At 54.6% G+C, this 23,210-nt stretch overlaps 1 protein-coding gene across 9 annotated transcripts in view; it reads left to right on the forward strand.

Moving 5' to 3' along the window:
- CUX1 (cut like homeobox 1) overlaps positions 1 to 23,210 on the forward strand; it is a 377,056-nt gene that overhangs the window by 324,712 nt on the left and 29,134 nt on the right. For 6 of the 9 annotated variants that reach the window (XM_043559788.1, XM_043559787.1, XM_043559786.1 and 3 more), the window contains exons 21-23: positions 9,446 to 9,748; positions 13,178 to 13,366; positions 18,999 to 19,263. The exons of the other annotated variants lie outside the window; for them this stretch is intronic. In XM_043559788.1, coding sequence (XP_043415723.1) covers positions 9,446 to 9,748; positions 13,178 to 13,366; positions 18,999 to 19,263 — 757 coding nt within the window. The remainder of the gene's footprint in view (positions 1 to 9,445; positions 9,749 to 13,177; positions 13,367 to 18,998; positions 19,264 to 23,210) is intronic. 9 annotated transcript variants of the gene reach the window in all.

Consider the following 23,210-nt stretch of genomic DNA (forward strand, 5'->3'; position numbering starts at 1 on the left):
TTTGATGTGCGTGTTTCCTCAAGAGCTTGTACAACGTGCACCACAAATACGAGGATCCCTGGGAGAGGGCAGACAGGTGCCCCGAATTTTCTGCCGAGCCCGCCCTGGCTCTGCCACAGCTGGGTCAGCCCAGGGTTGCTGAGAACGTCTCTCCCCCGTGTGCTTCCCCAGTGTGGGGAGAAGAGAGAGTGAAAAACAGTCTGGAGAATGAGGCAGGCACAGGACGGTGTCGGACGGGAGGAGCCGATCATCCGCGGGTCTCTGGGTGACCTCGAGGCAGCGGTCACAGAGGCTAGCATCTCCCGCACCTGTGTGTGCAGCGACCGTCTGCCTCCCATCTCCTCCCACCGCAGGTGGACCGCCACCACCAGACCCAAGAACTCAGGGCCACCTCCAGTGAAATGCACCCAACCTTGAACTCAGCCTCGTCTCTCCAGGACTGCTCCTTTCGGTGAACAGCAAGCCTGTAACCCTGGTCATCTGAGCCAAACCCTGGCAGCCCTTCTCGGTCCTTCTCTCCCTCTTACACACCCTCCCAGACACACACTCGTGTGTGTGCGCACAGATGCACACGTGCACACACACACACAGTTTCTGTTTCCTAAGTGTCTCGCAGAATTTTTTTCTTTCCATTCCCTCAGTCCCCACCCTGGCCCAAGCCTCAGAGCCATCGTCCCAGATGGCACTTTCGGCTGGGACGCTCCCTTCCCTGCTTCACGCCCTTCCCTAAGGTCCCACCTTCTTAGTGTGTGACCCGGCCCCCATCTCCTCTCCACCCAGGCCTTGGCATACCGCAGCCTCTCCTCCACACCCACCCAGCCTCAGTTTCGGGGTCACGGTGCCCCCAAGCGTCCCCGTCCCGCCCTCGTCTCAGGGTCTTTGTGACCGTGACTTGCTTAATGAAGTCTTCCTGGCTCACGACCGTGCCCCCGTCCCCTAGCACCCTGCCTGGCACTTAGAGGGCCCTCTCATTGAATGGAAAGCCCAGGCCCTCTCTTCAAGTGGCCTAGAAGTCAAGTTTGGGGAGGTAAGCTCTACATGGCTCAAGTTAAATAACCTTGCTTTTATTTTATTTTAGTTGTTTTAGTTTTCTCAGTTAACAAGTAAAGGATTTGGGCTTTAATGTCACTGTAAGAGTTCCTTAGGCAGGCATTAGAAATGTTCTGTTCACACACCCAGCTCAGTACCCGCTGCGTGCTGGGGCTGCTGTCTTTTCCCACCCTCGCTTCTATCCTGGCCAGCGCGACCCAGTAGGATCCGGGCTTGTGGGAGAGAAAACACGGATGTTCCCTATTACAGAAGAAACCAGGACCGACGGAGACACTTTCCTTTCCTGGGTCCTCCCCAGGGAGGACAGCAGAGGGTCCTCCCCAGGGGTTCCTGCCCCAAACCTTCCTCTGGTTACTCCTTTCTGCCATTGGAAAAAAACAAATGATTTGGCAGGTTTGCTGGGAGTTTCAGCGATATAAGGCAAGGTTGGCTTGGAGCCCAAGCGTGTTGCCAGCCCAAGGAGGGGACGTTGTGTACTGATGCTCGATGCCACCACCTGTTTGGGAATGGACCTTCCTGTGGGTGGGGGAGACCCTCGGGAATGGGGTCTGGGGAGGGCCCTTTACTTACTCCCCTGGGGTATCAGACGCAGGCCTCGGCCCTCAGAAAGAAGGCTGTTTTGTAGCATGGATGTGGTTAGTATGTGGTTAGATTACTTCCGGTTCTTTCTCGGTAGAAAACGTCCAGGGACATGGTGGGACACGTATGGAAGGCTCTGACATCTATTCAAGTATCCGTGTATTTGGTTTCAAGCCCGTGTTAATCCATCAAAAGGCTGCTCATACTCAAAAACAAACAACTCCACGTTTTCTGCTGGCCTGGAGAAGTCGGCGGTAGTCCTGAGGGGCCATGAGCATCTGCTGTCAGCCCCAGAGGCAGGGTTCGGGGCTGAGGAGCCCGTCTACACTGCCCCCTGCCGCTGGGACAGGGCGTGGTGTTGGGGACATCCTAAGAGGTGTGGTGCAGGCCTGGTCGATTTCTGGCTAAACACAGGAGGGCAAATGAGCCTTGCTGTTCAGAGGGGTGGTGCGTCTCTCGGAGGAAAGTGAGGAGTCCCCACGCTTCGGCTCGGGTGCAGTGGCTCCGTCACACAACCCACATCCAAACTCCACTGAGAAGTGTTGCAGACCAGTGGTCACGCTGTTGTGGCCTTGGAAGCTGTCGGCACCATCAGCCGGGAGGGCCTGCAGCCGGGCAGGGTCCTTCCAGGCCACCAGAGCTCCCGCTGGACCCAGGGTGCCGGCACCGGGCACTCTAGAACCTTCTGCACGTCCTCGCCCCACTGTGCGGCCGCAGCTGCCGAGGCTGCTGTCCCCCCGTGGCTCCGTCTTCCACTCTCTGCCTCTCCCCTACACCCCCCTTGTATCTTCTCCTTGATTTCCTCTTGTTCACATTTCCACGTGCCGGACCACAACCACGCTGCACCCCGGCTCCGTTTGGCCAACCACTCCCCCCCCCATCTTCTCCCTCCGCTCTCCCATCTTTCCATACTTGTCTGTCTTTGTAGTCACTTGGAATTTCCTGGCTTGGCAGGGGCTCAAAGCCTAAACTATGGACATAATGAAAGTAGTGCATCAGACCGGCCACCAGTTAAATAATGTTTGGGTTCTTGTCAGAATGTCACAGAGTACCCTGTCATTTTGTTTCAGCAACTTGTCCTTCTGAATGCACAGTTCGCCTTATGGCATGCCAGCAGTAAAAATGTCACTTACAATAATTACTTTTTGGTGAAAATGCTTGCTGACTTCCTACCTTCAAGCTGTTTTTTACACAGTGGGGAGATAATAAGAAACGACTTTATCCTGACTGCTCAAATGAACACTAAATGGAATTTGGGTTATTATTACTGCAGATAGAGGGCTGGGTATGGAAATTTAAACAGTGGATCGGATAAACTGCAGAGAGATTTGTCTCTGGAAATCATGGCGGGCAAGGATTTTCAGTTGGCTTGTATGGGAAACTTAAGGCAGCTGTTGTTTGCCTGCTGTTTTTGGAATATAATATTTTTCATAATCCTTTTATAGTTCCTGAATGCCTCGTGTGTTTCATAGGGGCTCGCGTCACTGTCTCTGCTTTCTATATCTTTCTTGTAATCTTACAAGCTACTCTTGTGTAAGATTCGAAGCCTTGCAAAAAAAAAAAAAAAAAAAAAAAACCCTAATCCACATGGATCACTTTTTAATGTAACACCTTACTATTGCTGTCAAAATTGGATATGTGAACTCTGTGGCTGGGCTTTTCAAATATGCAGACGACCCATTTCCAATTGTCCCCGCCCTCCTGGCTATAGATGCCTTGAAAGCAAGATGGGTGTCTGATTCTCACTTATCCCCAGTGCCAGCGGAGTGCATGACACAGAGTGGGTGCTTTCAGAATGCTTGAGCAAGCGAGCGAGCAAATGAATGAATGAATGAATGAATGAATGAATGAAAGCATGCCTATGCTTATACTTCCGTAATTGCCAGACAAAGGACAGTGGAAATGTGGAGAGTTTCTACTCTCAATCTGGTTCGGATCCTTCTCCATCCAACGTGGTCTGGACAACTCATGTTGCCGGTCTGAGCCTCAGTTTCCCTACCTGGAGTTGCAGGATTTATATTCCCATCGCGGGGCCATCAGGAGAATTTGATGCAGCCGGGTGTAAACGCCCTTCTCTCGCTGCTAATTACATTTTGGTTCCCTTCCCTCACCCCAGTAGTGGGTTGGCTTTTTGGCCCTGACCGCCATGTTTCTGAGACTCACGCATGTTGACACGGATCGCAGAGCAACTGTGTCCTGGAAGGCAGGCCCGATTCTTCTGCCACGAAAGGACACGCGGGTGCAGGCATGGCCCCACTATATAGGTGGCCTATTATGAATACAGACTGGTTCCCAGCTGTGTCGCTGAACGTGACGTCTTATATCTGTGAAAAGAGGAACATGGATGTCCCTTCTGGTCCTTTCAAGGAGTGCAGTCGGTCATTCTCATGAGCCTTAGCCCAGAGCCTGGCACACAGGGAGTACATGAGAAATGATGTTAGCTTCAGTGGTAGCTGCTCTTACAAATGATGGTAACATAAGCCTTCTTAATATGGTCTCACTCTCACCCCACCCCACCCCACCCCACCCCAAGGTGCTCCTGCTGTTAAGGCACCCGCTGTTAAGGCTCCTGCTGTTAAGGCACTCACCAGAGTGAATAGCACTCTGTCCAGGTACCCAGACCCCACCGTGGAAAGCACCCCTGTTTCTTCCCTCTTCCTCCATCCACTCCCCATATCATCCCCTCCATCTGTCTTGAACCTAGATATTTCTCCCCACCCCACTGCCTGTCTGCTTTGCGGGCCAGCACCCGCTCTCCCCCTACAGCACTGCAGCCTCCACAAGACCCCAGGCCCCAGCCTCACTGCTCGCAAGTTCATTCTCCCCCTCTGAAGCAATAGGGAGCTGAATTGGTTTCTTATTTTTTGACATTAGGCCTGTGATATTTAAAATCCCAGAATAACGCAGTAAGCACCCATGTTCCAACACCCAACTTTACCCTTACCATTTGGCCACCATCCAATCCTTTATTTGTAAGAGAAAACCTCAAAGATAGAGTTGAATCCCTCTCCCTAATCTCATTGGTCCTTGAAGGCCACCCCTCCTGGATTTGCTGTTTATCATTCCTGTGCATGATTTTATTTATTTTATTCCTTAAATTTTTTTAATGTTTATTCATCTTTGAGAGGCAGAGACAGAGCATGCTCGGGGAAGGTGGGGGCAGAGAGAGAGGGAGATACAGAATCTGAAGCGGGCTCTGAGCTGTCAGCACAGAGCCTGATGCGGGGCTCGAACCTACGAGTAGTGAGATCATGACCCTGAACTGAAGTCGGACGCTCAACCGGCTGAGCCACCCAAGCGCCCCAGTTTCCATGCATGATTTTAAATCCTCGCCTCTACATATCTACGTAGCCATGCAAAACGTAAAGTACGTATGGGCCCTCAACGTACACAAACGTTATGCTCTGTTTCATTCTGTCCCTTGCTTTGTGGGCTCCCCCAGCATACTCCGGGTGCCGGTATGTGCGGCCCCAGCCCTGACGTCCTCGCCGCTGCTTACATAGCACGCAGTATGTTGTATCAGCATGCCACAATCTGGAGACCCAGTCTCCCAGCGATGGACCCTGTTCCCAGTCTTGTGTTCTTCCACATGAGGCCTCAATACACATCCTAGTGGCCGCTCTGAGTCCCCAGAAGAGAAGCACCGCTGGGGTGAAGGGTAGGCCCACTTTCTAACAGACCTTGCCCTGGCTCCCAAGTGCGTGAGGGTCACAGCAGACATCGGGGCCCGTTCAAAGCCCCTGCACCGGCCAGCCTCAGGGGGCCTCTCTTTGCTTCATATTCTTGCTACACGACATTTCACTCGTGCCTCAGCCCACCAGATGTCCGGAGTAGTCTACACCTCCCTTGCCACTCCTGCCTCTCGCGACTCACCTGGCTAACTCCTGCTCGTGCCTGAAGCGCACCTGAGGCATCCCCCTCCCGGGGGACCTCTCTGATCCTCATGCCACATCAGTGTCCCCTGCCTGCCCACTGCCCCCTGTCCTACCTCAGAACCCCCACTGCCCTTTAGGTACTTCTGTCGAATGGCCATCTCCCCACTAGGCATGAGCCCCAAGGGGGCAGGACCACCTCTGACCAGGCGACCACCATATGCCCAGTGGCCTGACTCAGCAGATTATGGAGCGGGTGAAAGAATGAAGGGAATGACATCTCATTCTTTCCAGAACTTTGTCCACAAAGTGGACAAAGTGTAATTTACATACAGCAGAATTCACTCTTGGCTCATGGAAGTGTCCCGTGAGTTCTGGCAATCAAGACACAGAAGAATCCCATCATCCCCGCCCCCCCCCCCCCCAGAATTCCCTGGGACCCCTTTGTAGTCTAGTCCTGCCTGCCACCCTGATCTGCTTTATGTCCCTACAGTCTTACCTTTGCCAGCATGTTATCTCCATGGTATCCACCAGGAACTGTGGAAGAAACAGCAGTAATCAGGAGGAGATTTACACTGAATGTAGGTTCCCTTTATATAAACAAATGTATTTCAACACAATTTAATACCTGCTTTTATTTATTTTTTTTCCTAAAGCTTTTATTTCTAAGTAATCTCTATACCCAGTGTGGGGCTTGAACTCAAAATTCCAAGATGAAGAGTCACGCACTCTTCCAAAGGAGCCAGCCCGATCGATGCCCCTAATAACTGCTTTGAAAAGAAAAAAAAAAAAAAAAACCAAAACATCCAACTTGGGGTTTGTTTCTTAGCACCAACCATGTGGCAGGTTCATTCCTCACTACAACGCTGTCTGCATTTTCCAGATGAGGAAACCAGGATGTTCCAAGAAGTTGAGAATCCCACTCTTGTTAAAACAGCTGGCTAACAGAGGTGGCCCTACCCCCAAGTTCGTATCTTAATGCCAAACCCAGGACTCCTCCTTTTTTTGTTTTCTAAATTACTTGTAATTACGTGGAGTGGAAGAAAGCCTTATTCCTTCAAAAAAGTATTGGTTTAGGGGCGCCTGGGTGTCTCAGTCGGTGAAGCGTCCAACTTCGGCTCAGGTCATGATCTCCTGGTTTGTGGGCTCGAGCCCCGATTCGGGCCCTGTGCTGACAGCCTAGAGCCCGGAGCTGCTTCGGATTCTGTATCTCCCTCTCTCTTTGCCCCTCCCCTGCTCATGCTCTGTCTCTCTCTCTCTCTCTCTCTGTCAAAAAAAAAAAAAAGTATTGTTTTAGTCAGAGGCCTCCATTTGGTGATTTGGGGGAAAACAAACAAAAAAAGTACTATCCTTTTCTGTTGACAACGTTTCTTATTCTGTCAAGATGATCAAGGACAGGCAACCACCTGTCCTTCCTGCACCCAGGGGCCGGGCCACCTTGCCAGGGGCTCTAGAGCCTGTCTCTGTGGTGCTCCCACCAAAACGGGCTTGGTTCTGGTTCATTAGCCGCTGTGGTGCCGGTCCGGCCGCTGGAGCGTAGGGCTTCCTGGAAACAGCTTTCTAAAGAAATGACTCCCTTTCCAACGTGATGCTCTCTGCGTGAGGATTTGTGGCGTCTCCCACGGGGCCATTTGCCATTGCATCTGTCCGTGCCTAGCCAAACACGTGGGCCCAATCTGCTTTCCGTGACCCGAGAGCGCAGTGGCGTGTGTGTGCACGTGTCGGTCCGTGAATCCTCGTCCCCCGGAAAGAGCACTCCGCTTCGAGTTGTCAGTTGCAGTTTCGACACAGAGTGGAGATCCAATGCAAACCCGCCCAGCGGCACTTTCCTGGTACATTTCCAGGCCCAGCGTTGGTGGGGGGGGGGGGGGGGGGACTTGATCTTGAGGGCCTTGCCTTTGTCTGCAGCCATGGTTGGGAGCGCAGAGGGACGCCAGTAACGTGCGGCCAGTGCCTCTGTCCGGTTCTCTCAGGGCTTCTGCGTGGCAAAAATCCACACGAGTACTGGCCGGGAACGCCTGCGAGAAAGAAACGCACCGCCGTCCGGTGATTCGGGAGCTCGGTCTCGGCCGGCACCAGACAAAACAGGGGAAGCACCAGGCGGTGGCACCGTGCGGTTTGTTAGCCAGGCAGCCATGCTTTTGACCTTGCTGTGGGTTACAGGACACAAACCTGAGAAGGAATCTGTTTATCATGTGGGGATTCATGCCATCCTTGACAGTCTGCAGTGAGCAAGATGGATGGTCTGCCACATCGGTCCCTCGCATGGGTGAATCGGGGCAAATTTACAGTACAATTTCTTTGCTGCTTCAGAAACAAAAATAACATTTGCTGGGTTTTATATCCAGTTGTACGATGACCCGGAGGTGAGCAGAGAGAAGAAATCCGATTTGTAGGATTCATATTGCCTTCAAGATTTATACGGATCATTTCTGCTGTTTACGTCTAGCTCTTTTACATCTTCTACAAACCAGCGGGTTGTTTTTTGTTTGTTTGTTTGTTTGTTTTAAACCAGAATTTCCAGGTTGAGGACACAGGTTTATGTGATGGTGGAACCCTGGTCCTGTTTAGGATGATAAACAGGTTCACTGGTTGAATTGAAGTTGTTTCATTTGGGATTTTTTCTAGGTATTTACACAAAACATCCCTTGTATTCAGAATACATCTCCCATCTTGTTGAGTTCAGAATAGGTCGTTATCCTGCGTCTGATCCAGGTTGCTATCTTGGATGTGACATGTCCAGCAAAGGACACTCCACTTCTATGGCCCAATTGAAATTCAGTCAATACTCCATGTTACATTTTGTCTAATCAGGTAGCGAGTGTTTTGGGGGCCACCCAGGTGCTCTGATGTCCCATGAGGGGCCTGCTTCCTGAGACTTATCTCTCTGAGGCCACATAGCCCAAGTGACAGGACCTGGCCTGGCCCCTGACACGTGACACATGGGCTCTTGCTATGTGCCAGGCTTGATGGGAGGCGGCGAGAGGGAGCCTGTCCCAAGACACCAAGCCATCAGCTGACTTTACCTCGAATAGGACCTTAGCGCTATCTCACTCTGCGTTTTCCTCCCGGACACAGCCTTTCTGTGTATTTGGTAATTAGGAAATGGCCAAAGCCTTCATTCCAGACATCCTAGGACTCTGATGGAGGCTGGGTTTCACGGGTGGCACGGGATGGCGCTCCCTACTGGGCACCCGGACCAGGACAGAAGGGAGAGCATGGAGACCCGACTGCCACTCTGGCCCCATCTCCCGGTGCCAGCGTGTGTGACAGAGCTTGGCCTTCAGAAGCACGTCCTGGGGTTTGACAGGGAGCAGAGTGAGTGCTTCTCTTCTGTCGGTCCCCTCCAGGCTGGGTGCTGTGGAGCCCTCTGGGATCACAGCAAGAACCCACAGGGAGTCCCAGGACTCAGCACGGAGGTGGGGGGGGGGCCCTGGGGCCAGTGGCCGAGGCCTTAGGTCTCCTCTTCTGGGGCCTTCCTAACCACACGTCGTGGGCCGCCCTCATTTAAAATAATCCACCCGTTCATTTTGTTCTGAAAATTAGGGACAGAATATAAGATGCAGATTATAATTTAGCCGAGGGACTTCTGAATTCTGGAATCACACGGTCCCGCCGGAAGACGTCACAACCGTGATGGCCCATGGTTAATACGACAGCAGTTTCGCAACAGGATGCCCTTGTCTTAAGCCTTCAGATCCCTTTTGTTCAAACCTCTAGTTTTTCTTCTGTTGCGGTTTTCAGGGTTCTTGTTTGTTTGTTTGTTTGTTTGTTTTTTCATTTTTTAATGCAGAAGATGAAGTTTCTCTCAGGCCATAGACCCAGTGGCTCGCCATGCTGTCTTCTTGCACAGGCGTTGAATGTGTTTCCTGGGTGAGGAAAGTAATGCTCATGGTGAAAGACGGCTATTTTCAGCCTCAGATTTTCGTGTTCTTTCATTACAGAAAGCACTCCCAAGACCTCTGCCAGCTGCAGCCCTGCGCCCGAGTCGCCGATGAGCTCTAGCGAATCAGTGAAGAGTTTGACTGAACTGGTCCAACAGCCCTGTCCCCCCATTGAGACGAATAAGGACGGCAAGCCTCCGGAGCCCAGCGACCCGCCCGCCTCAGACTCGCAGCCCGCAACGCCACTGCCTCTCTCGGGACACTCGGCCCTCAGCATTCAAGAGCTGGTGGCCATGTCTCCCGAGCTGGACACCTACGGCATAACCAAGAGAGTCAAGGAGGTGCTGACAGACAACAACCTCGGTAGGTGCCCTCCCCGGCTGCCACGTTGGGGGCGGCGGGTGGCTTCCTGGTGGTTTCTGGAAGAATGGGTGCAGGGACCAGCCAGTGAGTTTAAACGTTTGTAAGCCATCGCTAAGGACATAAAACACCCTCCAGTTGTGAATACCAGGGCTCCCGAGGGCGGTCGGTCCCAGCCTGCTCCCTCCCCGGCGCGCCCACCAGGACGTCTCAGCCAACGCCCGTGCACCCTGACCAGGGCATGCCCGGTGCAACTCCCCGGTCCTCACGGGCGCTGCCGGGCGGGAGCAGCATCCAGATGGCATGCTGGAAGAATCCACAGACAGGGTTCACGTCTCAGCTCTTCCTCTTATTGTGTCTGTGATCCTGAGCAAGCCACTCTCAGAGCCTCCCCTGTGAATCTGGGACGGCAATGCCCGACGGGGGCTTATGAGCAGAAGCCATTGCTTCGCACCGCGCCTGGCAGCTAATAGTCTATTACTGTCCTCCCTGCTGCTCCAGGAAGCCGGCTCCCTTCCCCAGGCCCTCCACTGGGAGGCAGTAGCCTCGGTGGAACTGAGCTCACCACCCCTCTCACTGGGGCTCAGCCCCAGACCCAGGACATTTTGCTTCCTGCGTGCACCACCCGAGGCAGCTCTCTCTGAAGCCTCTGGGGCACACGGGCGGTGGCTTTGTCTGTCAGAATACTAAGAGTGTTTGGTCATTTTAAACTTCCGTGCCCCCATGGTACAGCATTGACCACATGGGATTCTCCTGGTCGTAGACACCCAGAGAATGGAAACAGCCTGTCCCCAAACACGCTGTCCTTACTTCCCGAGTGTAAAGGTCAACGGAAAGAACAGTGTTGTGTGCGGTGCGTGTTAAGACAACCCCGAAGAGCGGCTGGAATTTGCGGAGGGGCCCTATGTGTCTGTTTCTCCCAGAGGATAGCACAAGAAGGAAGGAGCAACGAAGTCCGGGGAAGTTCGTGTGGTGGAGGGGTTAGGTGGCCAGCTTGCCCGGTTGAGGTTCTCTACCCCACCGCTTGTGCAAACCAGAACAAGGGAAGAAGCGGTGTCAGCTGGGAACGTTTTTAATGAAGTTAATTCACAGAAATGAAATGGCTGTGAAGCCCTATATGTTCATCAATGATCGAAATACGCAGGGATTCCTAGACCTGGGTCCTCCCCTACCTTACAGTCCCATCACGAGTCCAGAGAAGCAGGCCCGATATCTTATTGCCGCCCACCCCCTCACAGGAAGTGTCGTTTTCTGTAAATGTGGGCAAGCGGCTGAAGACAACTCTGCCGTTAGCCCACTGCTAAGTTGCAAGGTCGCAGTCGTGAGATCACGGGCATGAAAGTCTCCACCTTGGCCTTCCCGTCCGTGTCTCCATCCTTGCTGGAGTTTCAGCCGGTGTTGGGCATGCACCGCCAATGCCGTGTGATGCGTAAATCAGTGCTCTCAGGGGTGACACTTCTCCAGAGAGATGACTGCCTCCTCTTAGAGCAGGAGCTTCCGGAAGAGCTCCAGAGCAGCGCCACCGTGGAGCTGAGAAGCCAGCACAGTGGTAGCTGTAGCTGGTCCTAGCTTCTCCGAGGAAGAGCCCGTCTCCCTTGCTGGGGGTCTCTGAGTGGGCACTGAGGGGGCCAAATTACCGCTGAATTATGCAGCTGTCACACCCAGGCATCCTCAACCGCTGGCTTGAGATCTTGAGACGTTCGGGGGTCAGTCTCTTGAGATCATAAGCAGAGTATGTGCGTGCACACATTTTATCGGGAGAGGGTAGGTAGCGTCCCTCGGGTTCTCAAGTGGGTCTGTGACCCAAAAATGATTGAGAGCCACCGCTGCGAAAGCTCTAGAAGCAATACAGATTTCCAAGAATAATCCCCCCTGCCATACAACTGGGTGGGTCAAGCAAGTAGTAACTAGCCGTGTATACATATATCACTTTCCTGACCATCCCAAGCTCCTTGGAATGTAAATGAGATTCATTTGCCAGATGAGAATTAGATAGAATTTATTTAAAACTACCACAGCAAAAATCTGGTGAGGACTTAGGACGCTTATTGGCCCTGTGAGTTTGAAATGCAGGGAACCACAGGTTTACGAAATCGGTACATGTATCCCTAAGTGAAAATGATGGGAACAAAAAATAATAATATCTCAAATCCGGTGCTTTCCAGGCTGTAAACTTCCACTTGAAGGGCTGCTCTTTTTTCTTAACGTTTATTTTTGAGAGAAAGAGGGTGCATGCGTGCGAGTAGGGGAGGGGCAGAGACAGAGGGACACAGAGGATCCAAAGCCGGCTCTGTGCTGACAGCACAGAGCCCGAGGCGGGGCTGGAACTCCCGAACTGTGAGATCACGACCTGAACTGAAGTCAGACACTTAATTCACTGAGCCCCCCCGGGAGCCCCTGAAGCCCCGCTTTTTTACAAGGAGGTACTCCACCGTTGCTCACACCTGCCCTGGGAGCACAGGGGGTGGTGTTTCCCTCTCGAAGACGGGAGCCCATGAGCCTGTCATCCGCGGTCACCCTGCCGCTCGGGGACCTGGGTGTCGTGTTCCCTACTCTGTGTGGTACCCAGCGCCGGCCTGTCTGATCCCAGTCTCCATTTCCGCCTAATAAGTCCTGTTAGTCACGTTCCGAACCCACCTGGTCATTCAGGTTGTGCCGCATTCTCATTTGCGCCTTCAAAAGTGCCGGCCCCTCTTCACCCGAGGCTGAATGGCTCTCAGAGAAGAGAAATTTTCTCTTGAAGCCTCTGACGAACCCAGCAGCCCTGGTGTCGCTGTGCTCTCCAGAGCAGAATTCCCTCTGATCGGCCTGGGGAGCGGGCTGCCCACCACGGCCTCGGAGAAAAGGCTTCGAGGAAGGGGTTGCGATCGCCTTTGAGCTCCAGTCAGCAGAGGCAGCTGAGACTGCGGGAATAGACTTTAGAATTGGAAATGGCCTGCTTTTCAGAAAAACAGCGCTAAGGGGCTCTTTCTCCTTCTCTTTCCTGCTGTGACCTTGGGTCAAGTGGCCTGTTTTCTCAGCAAGACCGGATAAACTTGCTAATCGTGAAAGGAGCCAGACAGCCCTGTGGTTTGAGGTTGTATAAGAGAGGGCTCCCCGTGTGCTATTAACCTCCTGAGCTTGGGCGAGGGATTAACCACCTCTGATAAGCGCTGCCGGTGTCATCCAGGCCTCGGTGCCTCCAGAGCCTGAAGGCTTTTTTGCGAGAGACGTCGTTGTGTGCCAGCAGCACGCGGGAGTGATACTGTCTCCGTCACCAGTGGAGTTCGTCACAAGTCCGGCTGAAGAGCTCTTTCTAACAAGTGCTCGCTCCGAGGCGGGACCCAGCTGACCAGACTCTGGGTCTTTCAACCCGTGCCTGAATTTAACCTTGTCCTTCCAGATCCCTGGGTCTCTGTAGTGACGTCTCTCTCCGTTCCGTTTTCTCGCCAGGTCAGCGCTTATTTGGGGAGACCATCTTGGGGCTCACCCAAGGCTCCGTCTCCGACCTCCTTGCTCGCCCAAAACCCTGGCACAAGCTCAGTCTGAAGGGACGGGAGCCCTTCGTCCGGATGCAGCTATGGCTGAATGACCCCAACAACGTGGAGAAGTTGATGGACATGAAACGGATGGAAAAGAAAGGTAAGCCCCGGCGCCTGCCCCGGCTCGTTGCTTTCTCGTGTACAGACGCGCCGTCGCTTCTAAAGCCTTCGCGCAGAGCAGCGAAGGGCACTGATCTGTGGCCGAAGGGCCCTCGGGCGGGGGGGGGGGGGGGGGTCTCTTCTGACAATTGTCAGTGGAGGAGTACCTAAGAGGACTGGGAAGGTTTGTGACTTTTCTACCCAGCCGACTGAACCCAAATACGTTTTAGCATTGAGGGGGGCACTCTGAGAGTTCCTCATGGTCGCCCTGGCGGTCAGCATAGCCCTTTTCTTGTTTCAGGCCACCAAGAAGCGAGCGTCACAGCACTCGGTGGCGGCCCATTTGTTTCTTGTCTTTGCCTTGCTGGGCGCCTGGGGAGCTCTGTCTCTTGCATGTGGACCACGAGCCAGGGCCTTCCATCTCCCGTCTTATCGGAGAGCTCATTTATAAACACACTTGTAGATAAGGAAACCCGCGTTCAGAGAAGCCAGGTGCCTCCGTTGAGGTCACCCCGCCTGGTCACCGGAAGAGCACATTCCAGCCAGAACAGATCCCTCTTGCCGTTACTTTATGGGCTGTGGGGCTGCGTGGGATTAGCCTCCTTGAGGGCCAAGCGTGGCTGTTCTTTCCGTGCGCATCTGGAGCCCTCTTGGATGCTGATCGGCGTTCTTCCCGCACCCCGGAGGCCACAACACGGGAGAAATCCCAAAGCAGGGGCACCTTGGTGGTGGCAAGGAATGTCTTCTCCGTCTCCTGGTCTGTACTGTTACCTGCTGCTCCTCCCCGCGGAGGGCACGGTGGCCTGAGCTCACGGAGTGGTCGAACCCGAGTCCCTCAGATGTGCGAACGAGGCACCACCCACCCAGGTGGCTGAGGCGTGCGTGTCTGAGCCGGGGGCCAGGCACCAAGCCCAGGCTTGCGTCCCGAGTTCACCAAGGGAGTCTGCTGTTCGCCGCCGGCCTAGTGGCACTGTTGTCACCCAGCCAGGGCTGGAGCTCCGGGAGGAAGCAGGCACCTCTGACGTCTCTTCCCAGAGCTCTGTGGGGTCAGGCCTTGTCTAAAGACGGAGACTTCGGGTCCTGAGGCTCCTGTTTGGCGCGGTGTCCAAACTTGACTCAGTCCACACAGCTCTGTCTAGCGTAGGCATATTATCCAGGAGAGACGAGGCCCTCGCGTTATGAGACTTGTCTGCTTTCAACCACTGGCCTCATAAGTTGGGAGCCGGCACCCGCACTCACGGGCCATCAGGCTCTGAAGCTGGTGCTCTCAGATGTGTGTTGCGCGGCCTTCTGTCCAGAATCAGCCACACTGGGGCCCTGTGCCCAGGCAGCAGCCTTCCACCCCACCCAGGGCCCTCCAGTGGACCCTGGCCTGCCTCCCGGTGTGTAGGCCACGGCTCTGACATAGGCCACGACCCTTTGGGCAGCTGCACATGATGTGACGCCTGGTGCCGCATCACCCCCAAAAGTTTTTTTAACATTTCCCCCTTGGGGAAATTTCAAATAAAGACGTAGAACGGCATCGTGAACCCCATATATCCATCACCGAGTTGCGACGCTTACCAGTGTTCACCCAAGCAACGTTAGAGCTCTCTGCGTTGTCAAGGGGCGGGGCCTGCCACCTTGAGCTCCATGAGGCCTCCGCGCCCTGTGCTGGGGAAGCCCCTCCCTGTGGCCGGCCCCCCGAGGCCACCTCCTGCACAGCCTCCCGTCGCTGCAGGTGGCAGGAGGGGGACAGCGCTGGTTCTACCACCCTGGCGTGCTTCTCCTAGGCCACTAGGAAAGGACCCTTGCCCCCGCAGGTGGATCTCTGGGGGTCGGCACAGGCCTCCTTCTTTCCGCACGGGCTCTGGGCGCCATCTTGTGTTACAAAGGAGTTACTGTTTCAGCCAGGCCCAGGCCCCTCCCCACGTCCCAAGTTCCCGAAAAGCGGCTGTGGCCCCACTGTCTTCTCCCTCTAGTAGGGATGCTCACTGGAGGAGCCTTCACCACAGTGGGCGACCCCAAACACAGCACTTCCCTGGGATTTCTGCCGATAACCGGCCGTCCACCCAGTGGGAGCGGCCGGCAGGCTCATTTCTTTCTGGCCACTGGGAGTATGATTTTCGTTTTCTTTGGGGGAAGATTTGCCTTCTCAGCTGTGTCGTAGGTCAGTCATAAAATGGCAAGTTAGTTAAGTAACTCCTGAGTCTAAGTTTCTGCATCTGTAGAAAGGGGATGGTAATGTGACCTCCTTCAGGTTTGTGAGCTTTGGAAAGAATGTACGGAACTTAACCACCAGCACATCTAAGTGCTCCGTAGGTCACAGTTTTTAGAATGAGTTGGGTTCCTCTAAAGCAGATGAAAGTCCATCATGCTCCCAGGCTGGACTCTGTGAAAAAGTGAGCACCGGGTGATCCAGACTATGGGGTTCACATGTGCGTCACGCTTCCCTCTCTTCCAGAAAGATTTTGCTGCTTCTCCCGTTAGCTCGAATCTTTTATTGCTCTTTTTCCTTCTTCATAAACTTTTGTCTCCATCCTGGTGTGCCTTCTTGCTTTCCGTCCCTTCACGAGACGGCCCTCGAACCAACCTGTCCACACAGCCACCAGCCCCTAGACGTGCACCCGTACAGCGTGGGCTAGCTCATCGGTATCTCTTCCTGGTGGCTACAGATGGACCCTGACAATCCATAGTCTTCTCCTGTAACATTTTTTTGAGACCTGAACATCAGTGCCGCTGAAGGGTGTGCTCCGGTGCTGCGGGGCCGGGGCACTGGCCGCCATCAGGCAGCTCAGGGCAAGCAGCACTGCCCAGCACGGACTTGGGTCAGACCTCAGTCCTGTCACTTACCAGCTGTGTGACCTGAAGCCCAGCATTTCGCTTCTCCAGGCCTCGGTTTCTTCCCCTGTACGCAGGGGCGGCAATGACCCCCCTCCCACCGCATACGTGGGAGGATCCCGTCCCAGATGTTGGCCACTCCACTCCTCCTTTTCAATAATATTACCTCCCATCTTCCATCAGTTTTAAGAAGTTTTCAAGGATTTGCAGACCCTATTCCAACCAAGCTAATCCACTAGAAAGATCACTATGGATGACTTATTGGTTCAAGCCCGAATGGTTTTTAACTTGAAGCATAGCTGGGGACAGGTGATGCATAAGGACAGACGGGGCAGATGAAACCCCAGCAGCACAGAGAGAACAGAGAACTTGAATCTGGAGGCGCGTCCCCTTTACTTCACTGCTGCCCCCTGCTCCCCCCTGCAGTCCTTCCACAGTAAAAAGCCATATCAAGGACACAAGAACCCTGCTTGTCCCCAAAAGCAAGGGCAAGGGCAAGTCCCCCAGGGCAGGTGCATGGTCCCTGAAGCGCCGAGCCCCCTCCAGCCGCCCCCCACCCCCGCACTACTGGACTTTTTCTCAAGACCATGGCCCCTGGATTGCTGCCTTCCTCCGTACCCACGTCCCACCTCATTCAGGGGTGTTTTAAGACCCTCAGACCCCGTCCAGGGCCAGGCCTCAAGTTCTTTGATCTCCTTAACCCTGGGCTTTTCCCCAAGTCTTGCTGTCACCCACGACTACTCTACTTCTCAGAGACTAAATTCAGGCACCCCACTCACTGACCACGTTCTGCTGTCCTTCTGTCTTTCCATGTCTCTCGTGTTCATGGCTCATTCTGCCTCCAGGCCCGCCGATCCCTGTTCCCACCCTTGTCCCCATCATTTTGCTACCTGTGCCCTTACCTCCTCCTGCCATCGTCCCAGACACAGCCATCTCTCTCCCGCCTTCCCATTCCCCGTCCCCCTGCAGATCCCAACCTCGGGTTCGTGCTCTGCCTGTTTTCTCCACCGCTCTCCTCTACCCCTCCAAGACTCCTTCCTTTCCCATCACTTCAGATCATCACTCCTGCCTTCCTACTTCAGCAGGAAAATGCCAGCCACCAGCCTTCCCCGCCACAGCCCCTATAAGCTCGTCAGTACCTCCAGCCCTCCCCTCCTGTCCTGTTCGGGCGCCATCCTGGTGCACCTGCAGCGATCATCTCCCTCACCTGTACCGCCAGCTCTCGCCCCTCAGCTTGGAAACACGATCAGCTCGCTCTCAGCTTCAGATCCACCCTCGGCCCTTCCAGAAACTATCCTGTCTCTCGCTGTTCTTTTACATTCAGGCGTCTTAAAATAGCAACTCGTGCTCACTGCCTTCACCTCCTCACCTCCCGTTCGGTACTCGGCCTACAGCCACCTGGATTCTTCTGCTCCCACAGCCCTGCTCTGCCTGCTTCGCCCAGTCTCTGGTCATCTCCTAAAGCCAGAGGGTCTCCGGGGTCCTTGTCAGACTCACTGCAGCGCTGACACTATAGATCTCATCCTCTCCCCACCGTTGTCTCCTGGTTTTCCTCCCATCTCTGGATCCCTCGTGGCTGCTTCTTCGTGGGGGCGCTCTCTGCCTGTGGATGTCCCAGGGTTCCGTTCCCAGCCCCCATCTTTCTCACCGACGGCACGGACCACAACCACAGTTTGTGTTCTTGTGGTCCAAAATCCCTCTCTCTGGCCCAGCCGTTCTTCTAGGCTTCGTACCTACCTGTCTCACTGCCCACAGGCCATCTCCAGGTGGGCAACCCAGAGACCCCTCCGACTCCACAGTTCCAAGACGAGCCACCGTCTTCTCCCTTCTTCCGTGGCGCCCAACCCAGAGACACGAGCACCCTCCTCACTTCCCAGCCTGGGACCGGGGGCTCCTCCGCCCTCCTCAGCCCCTCCTGCGTCAGTTCCCCACCCCCCCCCCCACCGTCCTGTCAGCTCTGGCCCTTACCATCTCCACACCCTCTGGACTTTTCTCCAGTCCCACCACCACTGCCCTAGTTCAGATCTTTTTCATTCTTACCTCCTAACGGAGCACCTTCCCGCCAGCCCTGCCATCCGCTCCATCCTCCAAACCGCAGCCAGAACAGCCTTTCCAAAACGCATGCAGCTGATCAGACCATTCCCGACTAAAACCTTTTCGTTCCTTCCCTCTGCCTCTGAGGTAAAGTCCAAACTTCCAGCCTACCCCGACACTGCCCGTCTCTCCGGCTCCTCCCTCCCCCTCCACACCCCAGGCGCACGCGGGCATGCGCACGCTCACACACATACACACTCTGGAATTGTGCTGTCTCGTGCCTTGTGCCCTCTTTTTTACACCCGCCGGTCCCACTTTCCAGAACAGTCTCCTACCACCTCCTACCTCATCCTTTCTTTTTCTGGTTAATCACCCTTGGCCTTCAAGATCCAGCCTAAACACCATCTCTCCTGGGAAGCCTCCCTTGACCCCTCCCCGGGCTGAGCTGGGTACCTCCCTCCCTTGGTATCTCCCTCACCGCGCTTCCCCGGGGTCGCCGGTACGCTTCCCCGCGTCCCCCCCTGAGCCGCCAGGCAGGGCCAGCCGGCGACGTCGTGTTCCCACAGAGCAGGCGCTTGGCGAACGTGGGCTGGGTTTCAGAACGGTTCTGGCCCAGGGGTTCCGTGACGCTCTTGGAAGAGCAGGGCCGAACAGCTGGCTGCCACGACGTACACACGAGTGTGAGCCGGCAGCGCCCCGTGGCGCTCTTGGGGGTCAGGGGCCCGGGCTCATCTCCCGGCTGGGCCTGCACCTCAATCCGCCTTCTCTCCCTCCCTCAGCCTACATGAAGCGGCGGCACAGCTCGGTCAGCGACAGCCAGCCCTGCGAGCCCCCCTCCGTTGGCATCGACTACAGCCAGGGCGCCAGCCCGCAGCCCCAGCACCAGCTGAAGAAACCCCGCGTGGTGCTGGCTCCTGAAGAGAAAGAAGCTCTGAAGCGAGCGTATCAGCAAAAGCCATACCCGTCACCAAAAACCATCGAGGAACTCGCCACCCAGCTCAACTTGAAAACCAGCACCGTCATCAACTGGTTCCACAATTACAGGTACGTCCCGGCTTGGTCCGGCCCTCGGCGCCGTCAGTCCGGGCTCCGAGAGAGCGGTGCGCCGTCGGCCCTTGGGAGGCGGCCCGTCTGTCCCGCAGGGAAGGGCCACGAACGGCGCAGCGGGCTGACGTTCTGGGGACTTGGCCCTGGCGGGCTGGGGACCGAAAGCCTGGTGCTGGGTCGGCTAGTTTGGCTTTTTATGTTTCGTTGGAGTTTTTAGCTCCCAAGGTGGAGGATCACGTCATTAGGGACAATCGACGTCTGTCTGCTGTGCCAGGAAAACGGGATCACTTAGTGAGGGAGAGTGTAGGCGGCCGTGGTTCCATAGCAGCGAGCATGTCTTAGTGCAGACCCAAAGGTTCTTTTACAGCATTGTCTTCCAAATCAGCCTGATTTGTTTCGAAATGAACTAAATCCAGTCAAATTAATGAGATTTATTGAGCACCTACCAGATCTCCAGACACTGAGCCAAGTATTTATTTTGAGAGAGAGAGTGCACGAGGAGGGGAGAGGCAGAGAGAGAGAGAGAGGAGAGAGAAGCCCAAGCAAGCTGCACGTCGTCATTGCAGAGCCCGGCATGGGGCTCCATCCCACGAACCGGAAGATCAAGCCCTGAGCCGAAATCGAGTGGGACGCTTAACCGACTGAGCCACTCGGGTGCCCCTCACCTGCATTTTACAGATGAAAGACATAAAACTCACTCAGACCAAATACCTGACCTAGGCGTGTCAGCTTAGGGCCTAGTGCTCTCCCGTAGAATGAAGCCGACTGGGGTAAAATGTTTGGATTAGGTCATGACACCCACATACAATGAATTGTCGATCGTAGCTGCAACCAAGACTTCCTGCCGCTAGAAACCGGGACTTCCCGGTGGCCTGATGGAAGTCCCTGCTTGTTTAATGCCCTGAAGTGACTGTCTCAAACTGCTGGTTGTCATCAGAACATCATTTTCTCTAGGGCCCAACAAAACTGAGTCGGGGGCTCCTGGTTCTACCCAGGGGACAAGCACACGCAGGTGGCCAGTGCGGGCGGAGCCCTCATGGTTACTCACCTGAGACAGGCGTCGGGCAACAGAGTATATCCCAGGCAGCCGGGGACCACAGGGACTGGTGTCTCGGACTGGGCCCTGCCTTACCTGTTAGGTTCTGCTGCAGCTTCCCAAGCCGCCCTGGTGACCACCCCCCCCCACCACCAGGTGCTAAACAAGGTGGGGACTTTGAAAATATTAGATGGGACCCAAAACAGTACCTTTATTGCCGGTGAAAGCTAAGTAAGCATTTGTAGCCTAGTGTGAGAGCCAGACAGACCTGCTGCCTGACTCCTGGCACCAGGCAAGGGGAGCCACGATGGCAGCACTGTCCCCAGCCGGCCTCCCGGGCGCGGCCTGGCTCCCGCGAGGACAAAGACAGTACACGAACTGAGCACAGCCAGCTTATTCATCCTCAATGTACAGATGAGATAAGAACAGAGGCCGAGCGAGGCTAGCAGTTGCAATGGTGGAGCTCCCTCCACCTGGACGGAAGCTCTGAGAGCGGGAAACAGTGAAATGAAGGCGAAGGAACGGAATCCTGGGCAGAGGATCACCGGAGCCTCTCCCCGCCAGGTGTTATGCAATCCCATTTTTACTTTCTAGACACAAAGGTGCATTGGAATGTGTTCTTTTGGGTCTTCTGCAACTATGTTCGCTTTTTTTTTTAATATTTATTTTTGAGAGAGGGACACACAGGGCATGGGGGGGGGGGGGGGGGCCGGCAGAGAGAGAGAGAGGGCGACACAGAATCCAAAGCAGGCCCCAGGCTCTGAGGGGTTTGAACTCACAAAGCTCGAGATCATGACCTGAGCCAGAGTCGGATGCTTAACTGACTGAGCCACCCAGGCGCCCCAAGCGACGTCCACTTCAGTGCAAGCACGGGAATCCTGGAGACGGCGGAGTTATCTGGGTCGGTTGCCACCTGTTACCCAAAACACCTCCAAAACATTTCCCCTGCCCTGCTGGGGTCACCTCGTTCCGCAGACCCTCCCCTACAGGCCTCAGCTGAACGACAGTCACTGCCTCCTGACCGGGGCACGCTCTCGCCCGGTTCCTTAGCTTTGGTCACTCGCCTTCCTGACGACTGTGTAACGCCCATCACAGTACAGGTGGTCAGCTGCTCACTGTGGAGACGCCCCATGTGTGCATTTAACAGGACCAGGGTCAACCGTGCACCACAAAAGTAAAGACAGAAGGGGGAGAGAGGAGGAGGAGGAAGAGAACCTCAAAACTTAGGAAATGAGCTCAGATGCAGATCTAGAGTGGATGCTCAGTAAATGTTTTCTTGCAAAAATAACCGTAACAAAGCTTGGCCAGGCTGACAAACGGAAGAACCTAGGGCAGAGATTCGCTTCAGCTGCCGAGATCTGGAAAGATCTTCTGCAAGAGGTAGGAGATGTGCAGGGTCTTGACAAAAGAACTGAGAAGAATTTTATAAGCCACAAAATAGATCAGATGAGAAGTGAGCACTAGGTCATTCAGAATTGGCATAAAGCCCCAAGAACTGAGGTCACTTGGGTCACCCGGGAGGCAAAGTGCAGAGCAGAGATTCAGACGGAGAGCACACCCCCTCCATGGCTTTTAGCTCTTCCAACTAGATGCTTCCAGCAGAGACCAGCCCGGTAGACCCCAGAGCTTCTTACAAGAACTGGCACACAGCAGCACTTAGCATACATGCACAGACTTCCTTTCCTTTTTCTTAAAATGCTGATTTATTTTGAGAGAGAGAGAGAGAGCACACAGGGGAGGGGCAGAGAGAGAGAATCCCAAGCAGGCTCCACATTATCAGCACAGAGCCGACACAGGGCTCGAACCCACAAACCAGGAGATCATGACCTGAGCGGAAACCAAGAGTCAGACACTTAACAGACTGAGCCACCCAGGCCCCTGACACACACACTGAGTTCCTAAGGGAGGAGATGTCTCTCATATTCTGCAGGAGTTAATTAAACAGGAGAAGTTGACTTTTTTTTCTCCTGCCCACGGGAACCCACAGGGAATAGTGGTGGGGCAGGGGGGGGTTGGAGATCGATTTTCACCCCCATCAAAAGAGTAAAACTTTGCTTCCTCTTACCATTTCACCCTCAAGGAATTAGAAGTATCTTAGGGTGACCATTTACCCGGGCACAGGGCCAGGAATGCCAGAACAGGGTGTCACAGGACACCTGGTCTCCTCCCGGAAGAACAGGTCCACCCAGTAGAAACTCTTCTGAACCCTAAATACCGTGGCGCCCTGCAAACCTCGCCTTACATGGCTCTCTGCTCCCGGGACCTGGTGTTTCTAGCTCAGAAGAGGATATTCCTCACAGACGCGGAGACAAATCTAGGCGAGGAAAGATGATGTCTCCTGTCACCTGAGCATAGAACGTGTGCCAGGCACCGAGCCGGGAGCATCATGTGTGTTGTCTCATCAGATCCTCTGATCGGCAGCGGAGTGCGGTGCTACCGGCCCCATTTTCCAGACAGAGGTTACACGGGTTCACCCAGCTGCAGAGGGGGGCGGCCAGGATGCCAGGCCACAGGCACGAAGCTGTCCCTTCCCGCCCCGCAGCCCCTTGACCTCAGCCTTAGCACTTACAACGGGGATTGTGGCATTCAAAAGGCAGCTGGATGGTCAGAACAGTGCCCTTTTTTTCCTGGGTCTACTTTGTGTCCCATATTATGCGTTAGTATTTTCTTCCTAACATCTCTGCAAGGAAGAAACTATTCTCCATGATTTTCAGATCATACGGAGAGGCTCCAAAAGGTTCAGGAATTTTTGCCATGTTGCAGAGCTAGTAAGTTTACAAACCCAGGTTTGCCTGGTTCCACAGAGCCTGTGCTCCGTTCTGGGGCGAGTCTACCCCTGGGACTCAGAGTTACAACCCACAGGTCTCCCTGTCTGGCCTCCCACCTCCCCAGCCAGGGTGGGATGGGA

The sequence above is a fragment of the Prionailurus bengalensis genome, chromosome E3 (genome assembly GCF_016509475.1).
Source record: "Prionailurus bengalensis isolate Pbe53 chromosome E3, Fcat_Pben_1.1_paternal_pri, whole genome shotgun sequence".
Lineage (NCBI taxonomy): Eukaryota > Metazoa > Chordata > Mammalia > Carnivora > Felidae > Prionailurus > Prionailurus bengalensis.